Here is a 15,032-nt window from a genome sequence, read left to right as displayed (position 1 = left end):
GTTATTTTGTTTTTTTTTTTCAGTTTCCGACGTCAAAGTGCCGCTTCTTCCCTCTCACAAGCGCATGGACATCACGGTTTTCAAGCCCTTCATTGATCTCGACACGCAGCCTGTCCTCTTCATCCCCGATGTGCACTTTGCCAGCCTTCAGCGGGGTGCTCACGTAGGTAACCCAGATCCCAGGGTGGCTGCTAGGAGGCGACAGGCCCCAGAAGGAGAGTCTTTGGCAAACAGAAGCCAGAGCTTGGTGAGGTCTGCTCAGGGTTAGGGATCAGCTCTTTGGAGTGTCTGGTTTGGGCGACGTGACGTTCTCACGGTTAGGTGTGTGTAAGCATCATTGCTGTGGATCCGCAGCCCCAGACCTGCCAACTTAATTCTGTATGGATGTTATCTGTTGGTGTCTTCGCTCTTTAAAAGACACTGGAATGGTAACATGTGGAGTTGAGTCTGTGATCTTGTGAATTTCACTTCCATGGGTCTGGACAGGAGGGAAAAGCCAGAGGAACACCAGGAGTGGGAGCCTTAATAGGATGAAGGATGTCTGAGCACTCTCCTCGAAGTTTCAGTTAGGGGACCGTCACTGGCACATGGTTGGTCGTGTCTCGGCCACTAATCTGAAATTTATCAAAGCTGCAGGCACACTCTACTTGGAGCAGAAGCTCAGTGGAGGTTGGACTCGGGTGGAGTGGAGCATGCCCTCCACCTGAGTTCAGGTAGATGCCCCAGAGACGTATGCCAGGAGCTTTGTACACAGATTCCGACAGACAGATGTTTTTGCAGAGTTCTTCAGGAAGGGCACTGCCAGGGTATTCAGTTTCTCATGAGTCTCGGGTGAGCGGGGTTCAGTAATCTTGTGCTGTAAAGGGCCCAAGAATAAACATTTTAGGCTTTTTGGGGTTGAAGGCTCTCTGTTGTGACTTGTGTCTGCTGTTGCGGGGCCAAAATCACCTTAAGCACTGCGCCAGGAATGGGCGTGGCCGTGCACCAGTAAATACTGTATTTACATAAATGGGCATCAGGCCAGACTCGGTTCATGGGCTGCAGTTTGCCAGCTCCTGAACTGGAGGAGTTCAAGACATCTTTAAGAATCTGGTCATTGAATAAGGCTAACGGATTTTGTGTGAGATTTACATTCCAAATTACTTTCGTTTTAGGAATAATTTGTTTAAGGTCTGAAATATTTTAGCATATGCTTGAAAAACAGTCTTTTTTTTTCCCTTGGTCTTAGGTCCTTCCCATTGCCTCAGAAGAATTGGAGGGTGAAGGGTAAGGTTTATGTTTTGTTTTACTAAACTTTTTATTTTGAAACATTCTCAAACCTCTAGAATAATTACAGTACAAAGAACTCACTTTTTCCTGAGCCACTGGCGAGTAAGTTGCTGGCAGTGACCCAGCGCCCCTGAGTCCTTGGTGGTGGTGGTTGTTAGTTGCTCAGTCGTGTCCGACTCTTTGCGACCCCATGGACTGCAGCTCGCCAGGCCTCCCTGTCCATCACCAACTCCCGGAGCTTGCTCAAACTCATGTCCATTGAGTCAGTGATGCCATCCAACCATCTCATCCTCTGTCGTCCCCTTCTCCTCCTGCCTTCAATCTTTTCCCAGCATCAGGGTCTTTTCCAGTGAGTCAGTTCTTTGAATCCGGTGGCCAAAGTGTTGGAGCTTCAGCTTCAGCATCAGTCCTTTCAATGAACATTCAGGACTGATTTCCTTTAGGATAGACTGGTTTGATCTCCTTGCAGTCCAAGGGACTCTCAAGAGTCTTCTCCAACACGACAGTTCAAAAAGCATCAATTCTTTGGTGCTCAGCTTTCCTTATAGTCCAACTCTCATATCCATACATGACTGGAAAATCCATAGCTTTGACTAGGCAGACCTTTGTAGGCAAAAATGATGTCTCTGCTTTTTAATACTCTGTCTAGGTTTGTATGTTTCCACAAATGAGGATGTTCCCCTGCATAACACAGTCAGAATGTTGACATCAAGGCCTTAGCATGGTACCAGCCAGTCCAGGCTTTGCTAATTGTTCCAAAAACATACTTTATGGCAGAAAAGGGTCCCTTTCAGTCTCACACAGGGTCTTTTGCTGTCCTGGCTCCTGAATCTCCTTCCACTGGGAACAGCCTCCGCCTCTCCTTGGCTTTCCTGAGCTAATGCTTCTGCAGGTCACACTCCCGCCGTTTTGTAGGCTATCCCTCTGTCTGGATCTGTCCATGGTTTCCTCTTGGGGTGGATGATGCATCTGGGCAGGACTGGCACAGACGAGGCCCTGCTCTCAGCGTGTCTTGTCGGGGACACGTGTTTTCAGGGCACCCCTGCTGGTGATGTTCGCTCTGGTCACTTGATTCAGGCAGGCTCTGCCAGGCTTCTCTGCTGTGTAGTGAAACTCTTTCTCCTCTTGTAGGTGTTTTGAGGGGAGGTGCTTTGTAAACGTTTATCTCACTCCTTGTCAAGCTTTTAATTTCTCATTTGCATTATATCTGCACGGGCTTGTGGTTTCCCATTGTATTTAATACACTGTGATTCGTCATCGTCATTTACTCTGCTCACGTGGTCCCAGAGCCAGCGGGGTCCCTCTCACTTGCTCCTGGATCTCTCCGGCTCAACCCTTCTGCCCTCACTGCTCCAGCACTTCCTCACCTTCAGGCATGGCGTCTACCAGGCACTTGTTTTTCCGCCCTACTCCGGCCCCGAAGTCAGCCTCTGCTCTAAGAAACCCAGATTCCTTGTGGAGATCGAGCTTCGGAAAGCCGGAGGAGGCCCCTGGGTGTGCTGGTTGCTGTGATGGTGTCAATGCCCCCTGCTCCCAGGGGTACCCTTCTCAGCCTCGCCGGCAGCCCTCCCGCCCAGCACTCCACCAGGCGAGGGTCTGGTCACCTTCTGTGAGCCATCCTGGCTCCCCACACCCACCCCAATGGGCCACGGGCCTCGCGGAAGGCAGGCTTTCCGCAGCCTCTCTAACTCGTGTTCTCAGACCTGAGTCCTGCAAGTGCTTTCATTGGAGACCTGTTCTGTGCTGGAAGCTGAGACAGCATGTTAAGGTCCAGCTGCTATTCTTAAAGTGATGGTTCAGCTCAGAAGCTCGCACTTACTTCATTTTCAGTTTTTTGGGTTTGTTTTTTTTTTTTTTCATTATTTTCTTGCACTCACTGAACCTCACAACAGTGAGCTCACTGTGACTTGTGCCTTTGGTAGCCAGTCCCACCGGTCTCTCACTTCTTTCTTCATGAAAGTCACTCATTGTGTCCGACTCTTTGTGACCCCATGGACTGTAGTTCATGCAATTCTCCAAACCAGAATACTGGAGTGGGTAGCCTTTCCCTTCCCCAGGGGATCTTCCCAACCCAGGGATTGAACCCAGGTCTCCCGCACTGAGGGTGGATTCTTTACCAGCTGAGCCACCAGGGAAGCCCAAGAATACTGGAGTGGGTAGCCTATCCCTGCTCCAGGGGATCTTCCCAACCCAGGAATTGAACCAGGGTCTCCTGCATTGCAGGCGGATTCTTTACCAACTGAGCTATCAGGGAAGCCCTTCTTTCTTCATATGCAACTGGAAATATTTCCCCTCCCTTTGTATTTCCGCTGACACTGCTGTATTTTTTCCGATCCTCTGGGGTTTGGTGCTGTGGTTGTCTCCAGAGTCTTCCCATTTGTCTTCTGCTCGTGGATCCTGGTGTCCGCTCCAGTCTCTGCCACACCCTGATCACTGCAACATAAAAGTCTTAAGCCTCCCGAGAGCTGAGTGATTGAGGTTTTCTGGATTCAATTCATCTTCCTCGGGACTCTCTGTCTCAGCCAGTGTGGCTGAGCGTTTTCCCGCTCACACACCCTCCCTCTTTTGACGTGCTCTCTCCTCTGTTACCACCTTCACATGCATCTCACATCCCACCTCCTTCATAAGTTTTTTTTTCCTGAAGAGAAACCCCCTTCCCGAGAGGGCAGCTGGAGCCATGTGAGAGCAGCAGGGTGTCCTGCAGGCTTCTGAGTGTGTGGCCCCCTCTGCCATTCAGTCACACGAGCCCGGCTCAGTCAGCTTCTTCCCTTGAGCCCCAGATTTTCATCCACAAAATAGGCCTGGCCCATTTTAAAACGAAGGGCGTTTTAAATGTAAAATCCAGTGGTAACACCTGGAAACTCCTTTTGTTTCTGAAAGTGATTGAAAGTGAAGTCACTAATTGCCCACCTTGGATCACCTGCAGGTCCAGCTTGAAGAGGGGGCCGTACAGCGCGGAAGACGACTTTGTGATCCCGCCTCCTGCTAAGCTGACCCGGGTAGAAGAACCAAAGAGAGGTGCGTTGGTTTACGTTTCGTAGTGGGAGTTTTCAGTGGGAAGTGAGCTCTGAATCCAGCCAAAGCATGAATTCCTCAAACAGACCTCATCAGTGTTGACTTCCCTTGAGTGTTTCTCCATCAGAGCAGCTCCTCCTGGCTTGAGCTGGGACTTCCAGCAGAGTTAAAAAGAAGCTGAAAGCTGTGTTCCTTGAGACAGAGTTTATATTGGTTCATGTTTGCCGTCCTTAATGTGGACCTCTCTTTTTATTTTTCCCAATACCCACAATCCGTTTTCTTGTTTTGCTCCTATCAATGAATTACACTTTTCCCTCCTTCTTCCCCACTGGGGATCAGTGCTGCTCTACGTGCGGAAGGAGTCAGAAGAAGTCTTCGATGCCCTGATGCTCAAGACTCCATCCTTGAAAGGCCTGATGGAAGCTGTAAGTAGTAGGAATTTCATAATCCTCTTACTTGCACAGAATTCGATCAGAACAAATTTTACCAGCCCGTCCGGGTTCCTTGGTGGTGCTGAAGCCTTTCCTGAGTCCCAGCACCTTGTCTGTGGCCGAGGCACGTGCCACGTTTCACCCTGACCCACCCCTGCCTCCCCCCGCCCCAGAACTTAGTCTTCAGCAGTTGCAGGGCTGTGCCTACCTCACACCACTGTGCCCAGCGCACCCATTGGTAGGTAGTAATCACCCACCAGCGTCTAGTCCACTGAACTGAGTGGATTTGTAACGACCCTTGGAATGGTTTAACTTTCCTGTGCTTGGTTAAAAAGAGATTGCCACTTAACAGACTACTTAGAAGCCAACAAAAAATTATTTCTATCAAAATCTTAAAAACTTGACACATGAAACAGTGGCTCCTTCATCGGCCTTTGGAACTCCTTTTTTTTTTTTTTGGAACTCCTGATCTTGGGGAATGACTGAATTCGTGTCAAGATCTTACCTGAAGCCAAATTGTGAAAAGGCAGAATTGTGACCAGAGGTGACCACAGCCAGGTGATTTAAAGTGAAGTCACTAGCTGCACACTTCTGATCACCTGCATGTCTAGCTTGAGAAGGGGCCCATACAACTTCAATGGCTCAGAGATCCTTTTGCCGCAGTATCTCAGCAAATGGCCCAAGAGCACACTGACCCCAGCCTGCCCTTGGGGACATCATAGAGACACGAGAAGGGTGCCAGGCTGATCCCTGTTTTGGCTTTGCCCCAGAGTGAAATTCGAGGGATCAGCACTGTGTCTTGATATGTATCCACCTCGGGCCCCTATAAATCATTGTAATCTTTGAGCTCAAAGTGAGTCCATAACTCGGCTGGAAGCAGGTTTCCCCTGACTACTGCTGAATGTAGAATTCATTTGACAAACGTTTGTGAAGGGCCTACTTTGTGCCAGGCACTGTTCTTGGCACTGGAGATACAGGAGTATGTGACCCAGTGCTGAATGGAGTTTACGTTCTGGTTAGGAAGATGGCTACAGTGAAATCGGCAGAGGCCACCGTGTAATTTGCCAGGTAGCACTGATGGGTGCGGGGAGAAATATCAGTCACCTCAGATATGCAGATGACACCACCCTCGTGGCGGAAAGTGAAGAAGAACTAAAGAGACTCTTGATGAAAGTGAAAGACGAGAGTGAAAAAGTTGGCTTAAAGCTCAACATTCAGAAAACTAAGATCATGGCATCTGGTCCCATCATTTCATGGCAAATAGATAGGGAAACAGTGGAAACAGTGAGAGACTTTATTTTTTGAGGCTCCAAAATCACTGTGGTGACGGCAGCCGTGAAATTAAAAGATGCTTGCTCCTTGGAAGAAAAGTTATGACTAACCTAGACAGCATATTGAAAAGCAGAGACATTACTTTGCCAACAAAGCTCCATCTAGTCAAGGCTATGGTTTTTCCAGCGATCATGTATGGATGTGAGAGTTGGACTATAAAGAAAGGTGAGTGTCAAAGAATTGATGCTTTTGAACTGTGATGTTGGAGAAGACTCTTGAGAGTCCCTTGGACTGCAAGGAGATCCAACCAGTCCATCCTGCAGGAAATCAGTCCTGAATATTCTTTGGAAGGGCTGGTGCAGAAGCTGAAATTCCAATACTTTGGCTACCTTATGCAAAGAACGGACTCATTTGAAAAGACCCTGAAGCTGGGAAAGATTGAAGGCAGGAGGAGAAGGGGACGACAGAGGATGAGATGATTGGATGGCATCACCAACTCAACGGGCATGAGTTTGAGTAAGTTTCGGGAGTTGGTGATGGATACGGAAGCCTGGTGTGCCGCAATCCATGGGAATCACAAAGAGTCAGACACGACTGAGCGACTGAACTGAATTGAACTGTTGGATGCTACGGGGAGAACTAAGGCAGTGCAGGGGATGGCAGCCAGGGGGTGCTGTCGCTCAGTCTCTGGGAACCAGGTGTCACCGCGGCTCCTCCCCTGCACCTCAGCCAGCGGCGCCCAGTGCCACCTGTCGCCCTCTGCTCTGGGTCATTCAGCTTCCTGTGACTTCTCCCTGTTCCTCCGGCTTCCTTGTCTCCTGACAGCCCTTCCTCACTTCTTGATGATGGAGAGAGAGGAGAGTGTGGAAAAGACTGGGACTCGCTATGCCAAATATAATTCATTCACAGCGCTTAAAGAGTTCATCCCAGCCTCCCATCTCCTGGGCTGGGGGTTTCATAAACACAGTGAGCATCCAGTGGTACAGAAAAGAGGTGAACGTGTATGCTGGCAGCTGGGATGTGGTTCGATGTGTACGGTATATCTTCGTTAGATTGAAAGTTAGATCTGCAGGCCGGTCTTCTGAGGCCCCGATTTCAGGGCCGCGCAGAGCCGTGCTCTTCAGATCGAGGGTGGGCAGGGCAGTGACCCCTGGGTGGGAGCGGTCTGGATAGTTCCTCAGGTAACAGTGTCTGACCTAGATTGAATCAGCCCCTGGTCCTTGGAGTAGCTGTCCCCTCCGTGTGCAGACCGCTCCGTGCCTGAGAGGAAACCTCCAGAGCTCACTGCACCGTGTGGACCCCACGCCCCTGGTCAGGATGGGCGGGGGGGGGGCCGGGAGTGGGGCCCGCGGCCACGCCTCAGCCAGAGACCACTGCCCTCCGGAGAGGCTCCGCCCCCGGTGAGGATGTGCCTTCTGAGCTGGGGAATCAAACAGTTCCTTCCTTCCGGTGAGTCTGTATCTGAAATGAACTCCTGCTTTGTGCTGGACATGCCTTAATCCCACGACAGTCATGGGGTATGTGAGGTGAGGGTCTCTGTTTCCTGTTGAGAGGAGGCCGAGGGTTAGAACAGTCACCTGCCAGTGGAAACTGAGTCAGAACTGACGACGTTTAGGCGTGTCTCACTCCAGAGTGAGGCCTTTGTGCGTTGAGTAAAGTGCCTAGACAGGATGCTTGTCAACACTCATGGAGCCTGCAGCTCGGAGAGGGGCCCATGTGGACGTCAGCATGCTTGGAGCTCACAGCTCAGAGAGGGACCCATGTGGACATCAGCACACTTGGAGTGTACAGCTCAGAGAGGGACCCACGTGGATGTCAACATGCATGGAGCCTGCAGCTCGGAGAGGGGCCCACGTGGACGTCAACATGCATGGAGCACACAGCTCAGAGAGGGGCCCACATGGATGTCAACACGCATGGGGCTCCCAGCTCAGAGAGGGGCCCACGTGGACATCAGCACTTGGAGCACACAGCTCAGAGAGGGGCCAACGTGAATGTCAACAGGCATGGAGCTTCCAGTTCAGAGAGGGGCCCATGTGGACGTCAGCACGCTTGAAGCACACAGCTCGGAGAGGAACACACATGGATGTCAACATGCGTGGAGCCTGCAGCTTGGAGACTGGCCCACGTGGACATCAACACGCATGGAGCCTGCAGTTCATAGAGGGGCCCACATGGATGTCAACATGCATGGAGCCTGCAGTTCGGAGAGGGGCCCACATGGATGTCAACACGCATGGAGCTCCCAGCTCAGAGAGGGGCCCACGTGGATGTCAACACGCATGGAGCTCCCAGCTCAGAGAGGGGCCAACGTGAATGTCAACATGCATGGAGCTTCCAGTTCAGAGAGGGGCCCATGTGGACGTCAGCACGCTTGAAGCACACAGCTCAGAGAGGAACACACATGGATGTCAACATGCGTGGAGCTCCCAGCTCAGAGAGGGGCCCATGTGGACGTCAACACGCATGGAGCCTGCAGTTCGGAGAGGGGCCCACATGGATGTCAACACGCATGGAGCTCCCAGCTCAGAGAGGGGCCCACGTGGACGTCAACATGCATGGAGCCTGCAGTTCGAAGAGGGGCCCACATGGATGTCAACACGCATGGAGCTCCCAGCTCAGAGAGGGGCCCACGTGGATGTCAACACGCATGGAGCTCCCAGCTCAGAGAGGGGCCCACGTGGATGTCAACACGCATGGAGCTCCCAGCTCAGAGAGGGGCCCACGTGGATGTCAACACGCATGGAGCTCCCAGCTCAGAGAGGGGCCCACGTGGATGTCAACACGCATGGAGCTCCCAGCTCAGAGAGGGGCCCACATGGATGTCAACATGCATGGAGCTCCCAGCTCAGAGAGGTGGATGGAGGACTTTAGTTTTCTTGCTGCAGCAGCGTTTGCTCCTCAGACAGGACAAGTGCAGCACTTGGATTTTGGGTGGAGAGAGCAGCTCTGTACTTTCTCTGTAAACCTAACACTGCTCTGTAAGGTATTAATTTCAAAACACCATGGCCATATAATAGAGTTGTGACACCTGTGACTTTGGGAAGCAACAGACCCCTGATTCCAGCTCTCTCCAAAGGCGGGTAGCCCCCCCTGCCCAGGACAGATAGGCCCTCGTCTTTGTGTGTGCAGATGTGAGAAACAGAAAGCTAAGTGTCTATACCACTGTATGAATGTATTTGTTTTGTCAAGTCATGAACACACAACTTTGTAATATTATTTTTGTTTTGTTCTTTTAGATCTCTGACAAATATGATGTTCCCCAAGAAAAGATTGGGAAAATCTTCAAGAAGTGTAAAAAAGGGTGAGTGCTGACTGGCAGCCTTAGAGCCTCTGAGTGATGTCAGTGTCATAGAGCAGCCCCTCTGAGTGATGTCAGTGTTATAGCACAGCCCTTCTGAGTGATGTCAGTGTTATAGCACAGCCCCTCTGAGTGATGTCAGTGTTATAGCACAGCCCCTCTGAGTGATGTCAGTGTTATAGCACAGCCCTTCTGAGTGATGTCAGTGTCATAGCACAGCCCCTCTGAGTGATGTCAGTGTCATAGCACAGCCCCTCTGAGTGATGTCAGTGTCATAGAGCAGGCCCTCTGAGTGATGTCAGTGTCATAGAGCAGCCCCTCTGAGTGATGTCAGTGTTATAGCACAGCCCCTCTGAGTGATGTCACTGTCATAGAGCAGCCCCTCTGAGTGATGTCAGTGTCATAGAGCAGCCCCTCTGAGTGATGTCAGTGTTATAGCACAGCCCCTCTGAGTGATGTCACTGTCATAGAGCAGGCCCTCTGAGTGATGTCAGTGTTTTAGAACAACCTCTCTGAGTGATGTCAGTGTCATAGAACAACCCCTCTGAGTGATGTCAGTGTTACAGCACAGCCCCTCTGAGTGATGTCAGTGTCATAGAACAACCCCTCTGAGTGATGTCAGTGTTACAGCACAGCCCCTCTGAGTGATGTCAGTGTCATAGAACAACCCCTCTGAGTGATGTCAGTGTTATAGCACAGCCCCTCTGAGTGATGTCACTGTCATAGAGCAGCCCCTCTGAGTGATGTCAGTGTCATAGAGCAGCCCCTCTGAGTGATGTCAGTGTTATAGCACAGCCCCTCTGAGTGATGTCACTGTCATAGAGCAGGCCCTCTGAGTGATGTCAGTGTTTTAGAACAACCTCTCTGAGTGATGTCAGTGTCATAGAACAACCCCTCTGAGTGATGTCAGTGTCATAGAACAACCCCTCTGAGTGATGTCAGTGTTACAGCACAGCCCCTCTGAGTGATGTCAGTGTCATAGAACAACCCCTCTGAGTGATGTCAGTGTTACAGCACAGCCCCTCTGAGTGATGTCAGTGTCATAGAACAACCCCTCTGAGTGATGTCAGTGTCATAGAACAACCCCTCTGAGTGATGTCAGTGTTACAGCACAGCCCCTCTGAGTGATGTCAGTGTCATAGAACAACCCCTCTGAGTGATGTCAGTGTTACAGCACAGCCCCTCTGAGTGATGTCAGTGTCATAGAACAACCCCTCTGAGTGATGTCAGTGTTATAGAACAACCCCTCTGAGTGGTGTCAGTGTCATAGAACAACCCCTCTGAGTGATGTCAGTGTTACAGCACAGCCCCTCTGAGTGATGTCAGTGTCATAGAACAACCCCTCTGAGTGATGTCAGTGTTATAGCACAGCCCCTCTGAGTGATGTCACTGTCATAGAGCAGGCCCTCTGAGTGATGTCAGTGTTTTAGAACAACCTCTCTGAGTGATGTCAGTGTCATAGAACAACCCCTCTGAGTGATGTCAGTGTTATAGAACAACCCCTCTGAGTGGTGTCAGTGTCATAGAACAACCCTTCTGAGTGATGTCAGTGTTACAGCACAGCCCCTCTCAGTGATGTCAGTTTCATAGAACAGCCTCTCTGAGTAATGTCAGTGTCATAGAAAATTACTTTCATCCACCTGAATCTGTGCCCAGTCAAGAACCAGTTATAGAAATATCAGTCAAAAATACAGTTTTTCATAACTAGATTATCCACATAAAGTTGATTTATTTTTCTAGGGCATCTTTGTGGATTTTTTCCAAGTAGAACCTTTGCTTCTCCCATGCTTGGCAGCAGTGCAGTGGCTCCAAATTCCAGAGCGCATGATAAAATTTTCCAAGGCTGACAACAGTCGCTGCCCCATTTATTGAGCCCCCATCATGAGTCGGGTGCTGGACCAGGCACACGTGTGTTACTTAATTCTCATGTTACCATTACTCTAAGACAGGGGTTACTACTCAGTTTCTGGATGAGGCAGCCGAGACCCAGAGAGCCTAGGAAGCTTTTCCAGGATCAAGGTCAGCTTAGTGCCAAGGCCAAGCTTCAGGTTCTGTTTTGACCAACATCAAAGCCTTTGCTCCATCTCCCTCTACCCTCCTGCCCTGAGTCATGTTTTCAATCATGGAATGTTGCTTCTTTGTTCAGAAGTTAATATTTTTAGAACTGTACTTAAGTGTCAGTACTGTTTGGCATGGGTAAGCAGGGTACAGAGTAAGCATTTTTCGGCTTAATTCTAAAGCACGTGGAATGTCCCTGATGGGCCTAGTGGGAAGGGTTGGCCTTGATAGTAGATTGGCTAAACTTTGAGGGTAACTCACTGGGGAAAATAGTCGTCAGGGAGCTGTGGCTTCCATCGCGTAGGTTGACTTGACTGATGTACCTTCTGTAGCTGGACCATGTGCTGCTTCTGTAGACGTACTTTGTTCACTGTAATAAGTACTGTTTATTGAATGATTACTGCACACTGAAATAATAACTCAGCTACCGTGTTTTCTTTATCGTACACCCTGCATGTGAAGTGCTTTACCCAAGCTCCTCATTTCATCCCTACAACAACCGTGTAAGATTGACCCTACTATTATACCCATTTCACAGATGAGGAAAGTGAGGCATAGGGAGTGTAACTAGTTCGCCTCACGTGGCACAGCTAGCAACTGGCAGCGCTAGCTGTGGAGTTTGGGTGTGACTGCAGAGTGGGCAGGAGTGAGCAGGCCTGTCTCGTCTCCCTTTTCCAGGATCCTGGTGAACATGGATGACAATATCGTGAAGCATTACTCCAACGAAGACACCTTCCAGCTGCAGATGGAAGAGTCCGGGGGATCGTTCAAGCTCACCCTCACTGAGATCTGAGGACGCCCCGCCCACGACTCCCAGCAAGCTCAGCGAAGCTGTCACCTGGGCCTTTGGGGTTGGCAGGCCACAGGTTTGCCAGTCGGCCACCTTCCAAATGTGGGTGGATGTCAGTGGAAGTTGGAGGTGGCTCTGCTTTTGGCTTGGAGATAGCATTGAATGTATTGCATTGACGTTTTTCAGATGACCCCAGAAAGCATATTTGAATTTTCTGCTATAAATACTTAGGATTAAAAGTGGAAACTTTGTTCCAAGATTTGCTAGGTTACCTGGGAACCTTTAGGATATCTGCTACATTATTTATGGAACTGTCTCTTCAGCACGGTGCAGGTCAGACTCGGTGTGACTCTGACCGCCTCAGGTCATGGGCACGGTGCCCCCACCAGACAGGGGGGCCCTCTCTCCTCGGCCTCTCATTCCCCAGTACGTGTTTACTCCAACAGGGCAGGTTACCGAAATCTTCCTTTGCGACTGTCTTGAACATATCAACTGCCTCTCTTATGAAGAACGCGAACGGTGACAGTGCGCCTCCGTCAGGCTAAAGCTGCGTGTGTGTAAGTGCAATACGTCTTGAAGGCCTGTGTCTGTAAATGTGTACATACCTGTCTTATATAAATAGATAATATATATGTGTGGTGTCTGTACATACAGTGAAGAGACGCGATGAGGTCTACCCTAAGGACTTTCTTGAGAGGATAAGTTATTTCAGACCACGTACACCCAGCAGGTAGCATGCTGTGCTTAGTGAATCCCACTCACAAGCTTTCTCTGGGTTTTCCCAAACACAGCCACCATTCTGTAGCATAGCAAAACCTCAGATGACAGAGATGCTGCACGCTCTTGAGAAGGTTGTTATTTGGAAATCTGCACTGTTTAACAAATGAAGTAAAGGAAAAAGCACTACCGCAGCTCACGTCTGCTGTGTCTGCTAGCATCAGTCAGGTGTCCCCGACCGCGGGCATAAACACGGTGATCATGGCACATACTGTCGTCACCGTGAACCAGGAGATGCAACTCGGGATGGAGTACTTCCAGATCTCTGTGCTACAGGAAGTGACTTCTGTTTTATCACGTTTCAGAACCTCCAGGCTTTGATTGTCTTGTATGCTAACAGTTCTAAAAAGCTTTCATGAGTTTATGAGACTGTATTACTATGGGGAACATTTTTATACGTGTTTAAATATATAAAAATACTAAAGAGTGTAATTTTGTAACGGAAATAAAAATCGCAGGTATCTTTAGGTTCAGGGAAGTAGAATAGGCTATTTGTATACATAGGATTGATAGTTACATTCTTCCATTAAAATATTCTAATGAAGTATGTGAACTTAATTGCTGGCTTTCTAAGATAAGATGTTATGGGACACGGGTCATATAACAACATTTTGTATTTTGTTTTATGAAATTGATTTTGTCTTAATTGTATAATTGAAGATGTATTTTAAACCAAAGGGATTAAATTTTATATGTCTATTTCGTAATACGTCCTTTCCTGTTATTCAGCTTGGCTTTTCCTTTCATTAGTCAGTAAAAGCAGAATCTCAGATCTTAAAAAGTAGAGCTAAAAAGAACCACTTTCATGTTTTCTCCTTGTTTCCCAGCATGTAACTTGGGAAAACTCTCTTCCTTCCTCTTAGTCTCACCTTAGAGGGTCTAAAATGATCTGAGTAATTGTTAACCGAGGGGGCCCCAACTGAGTTTTTAACTACTACCAAAACTTAACCACCAAAGCTTAAGGTAAATGCTTTCAGACCTGAAATCTCAGAGTTCTTAGTTTAAAGCTTAACAGAAAATGTTTGGTTTAAAAATCTACCAGGGACTTCCCTGGTGGTCCGGTGGTTGGGACTCTGCGCTCTCACTGCAGAGGGCCCAGGTTCCATTCCTGATCAGGGAAGTAAGAACCTGTAAGCTGTGTAGCTTGGCCAAAAAAAAGGAACAAAAATCTACCAGTAATGTTTCAGATCATCAGAATTTCTAAATCAAATGGCTGTTGTTAAGTACCTGCCGGTAATCCAGGGCCAAAATGTGATAGACACTGAAGTATATTTCTAGTGAACACATGATCGCAGAAATGAAGTAACTCCCAGGGAGGTTTCCTGCAATGGCTGTGGACCTCTCGCTCTAATCCTGGGGCCGCAGGTCAGAACACCTGAGGGGGAGACCCCGCGCATGGTCCCCTGAGGCCCCAGAGCCTGTGGGGTGGGGCCTTTGTGGCCTGGCCCAGGGGACCCTTCTGGACTCTGCTGCCCTGTCCCCTCACACTTCCTGCCTTCCCTCCGTCTTTGTTTCTTTCTACCTTGGTCACTTACCTTTTGCCTTTTGTCTCAGAGCTTGGCTTTGCCCTGGAGGCGAGGGGCTTCTCCTGTCTCCCCAGTGGAGAGCCCAGGTCCCCTGACCCTGCACACACACACACACACACACACCGCACCTTGTGACCCTAACCTGCCTGCCGCCCTCCCCAGCCTCTTGTCTCCCTGGATCGCTGGCAGCCTGCCCGGTGCTCAGGTGCTCAGTCAATGATCCTGCAATGATGGGGTGACAAGCTGGTGCCCTTGACAAGCCCCGCCCCTTGCAGGACATCAGCAGTGAGACGGGTTAGAAGTCAGAAGCTCAGAAGTGAGCGTGGCTGGACCTGGCCCCATGGCACACAGTGGGGATCATCTGCCTAACCTGGCGGCAGCCAGGAAAACAGTTCCTGAGCCGGGGCCCTGGAGCAGGGGTGTCAAGGAGCCAACTGGATGTCATGGGGGCAGAGTCACAGGGGGTGCATGCAGCCCGCAGGTGCAGAGGGCGGGGTCACCATGCCTGCTTCCGCCGACCAGGTGTGCACTCGTTCAAGGTCAGTGTCCTCTGTCCACCCTGTGGAGCTGGCGTATCACTGTCATCCGGTGTC

At 49.8% G+C, this 15,032-nt stretch overlaps 1 protein-coding gene across 3 annotated transcripts in view; it reads left to right on the top strand.

The window, feature by feature from the left end:
* The window catches only part of GRHL1 (grainyhead like transcription factor 1), a 51,203-nt gene extending 37,583 nt beyond the window's left edge, over nucleotides 1-13,620 (top strand). For all 3 annotated transcript variants that reach the window (XM_019970717.2, XM_019970716.2, XM_070799147.1), the window contains exons 11-16: nucleotides 24-163; nucleotides 1,229-1,266; nucleotides 4,196-4,287; nucleotides 4,624-4,709; nucleotides 9,227-9,291; nucleotides 12,025-13,620. In XM_019970717.2, coding sequence (XP_019826276.2) covers nucleotides 24-163; nucleotides 1,229-1,266; nucleotides 4,196-4,287; nucleotides 4,624-4,709; nucleotides 9,227-9,291; nucleotides 12,025-12,139 — 536 coding nt within the window. In that variant the 3' untranslated portion in view covers nucleotides 12,140-13,620. The remainder of the gene's footprint in view (nucleotides 1-23; nucleotides 164-1,228; nucleotides 1,267-4,195; nucleotides 4,288-4,623; nucleotides 4,710-9,226; nucleotides 9,292-12,024) is intronic.
* The last annotated feature ends 1,412 nt before the right edge of the window (nucleotides 13,621-15,032 follow it).

Source organism: Bos indicus, chromosome 11 (genome assembly GCF_029378745.1).
Source record: "Bos indicus isolate NIAB-ARS_2022 breed Sahiwal x Tharparkar chromosome 11, NIAB-ARS_B.indTharparkar_mat_pri_1.0, whole genome shotgun sequence".
In the NCBI taxonomy this organism is placed as follows: domain Eukaryota; kingdom Metazoa; phylum Chordata; class Mammalia; order Artiodactyla; family Bovidae; genus Bos; species Bos indicus.
This window is presented reverse-complemented; position numbering and strand designations above follow the sequence as displayed.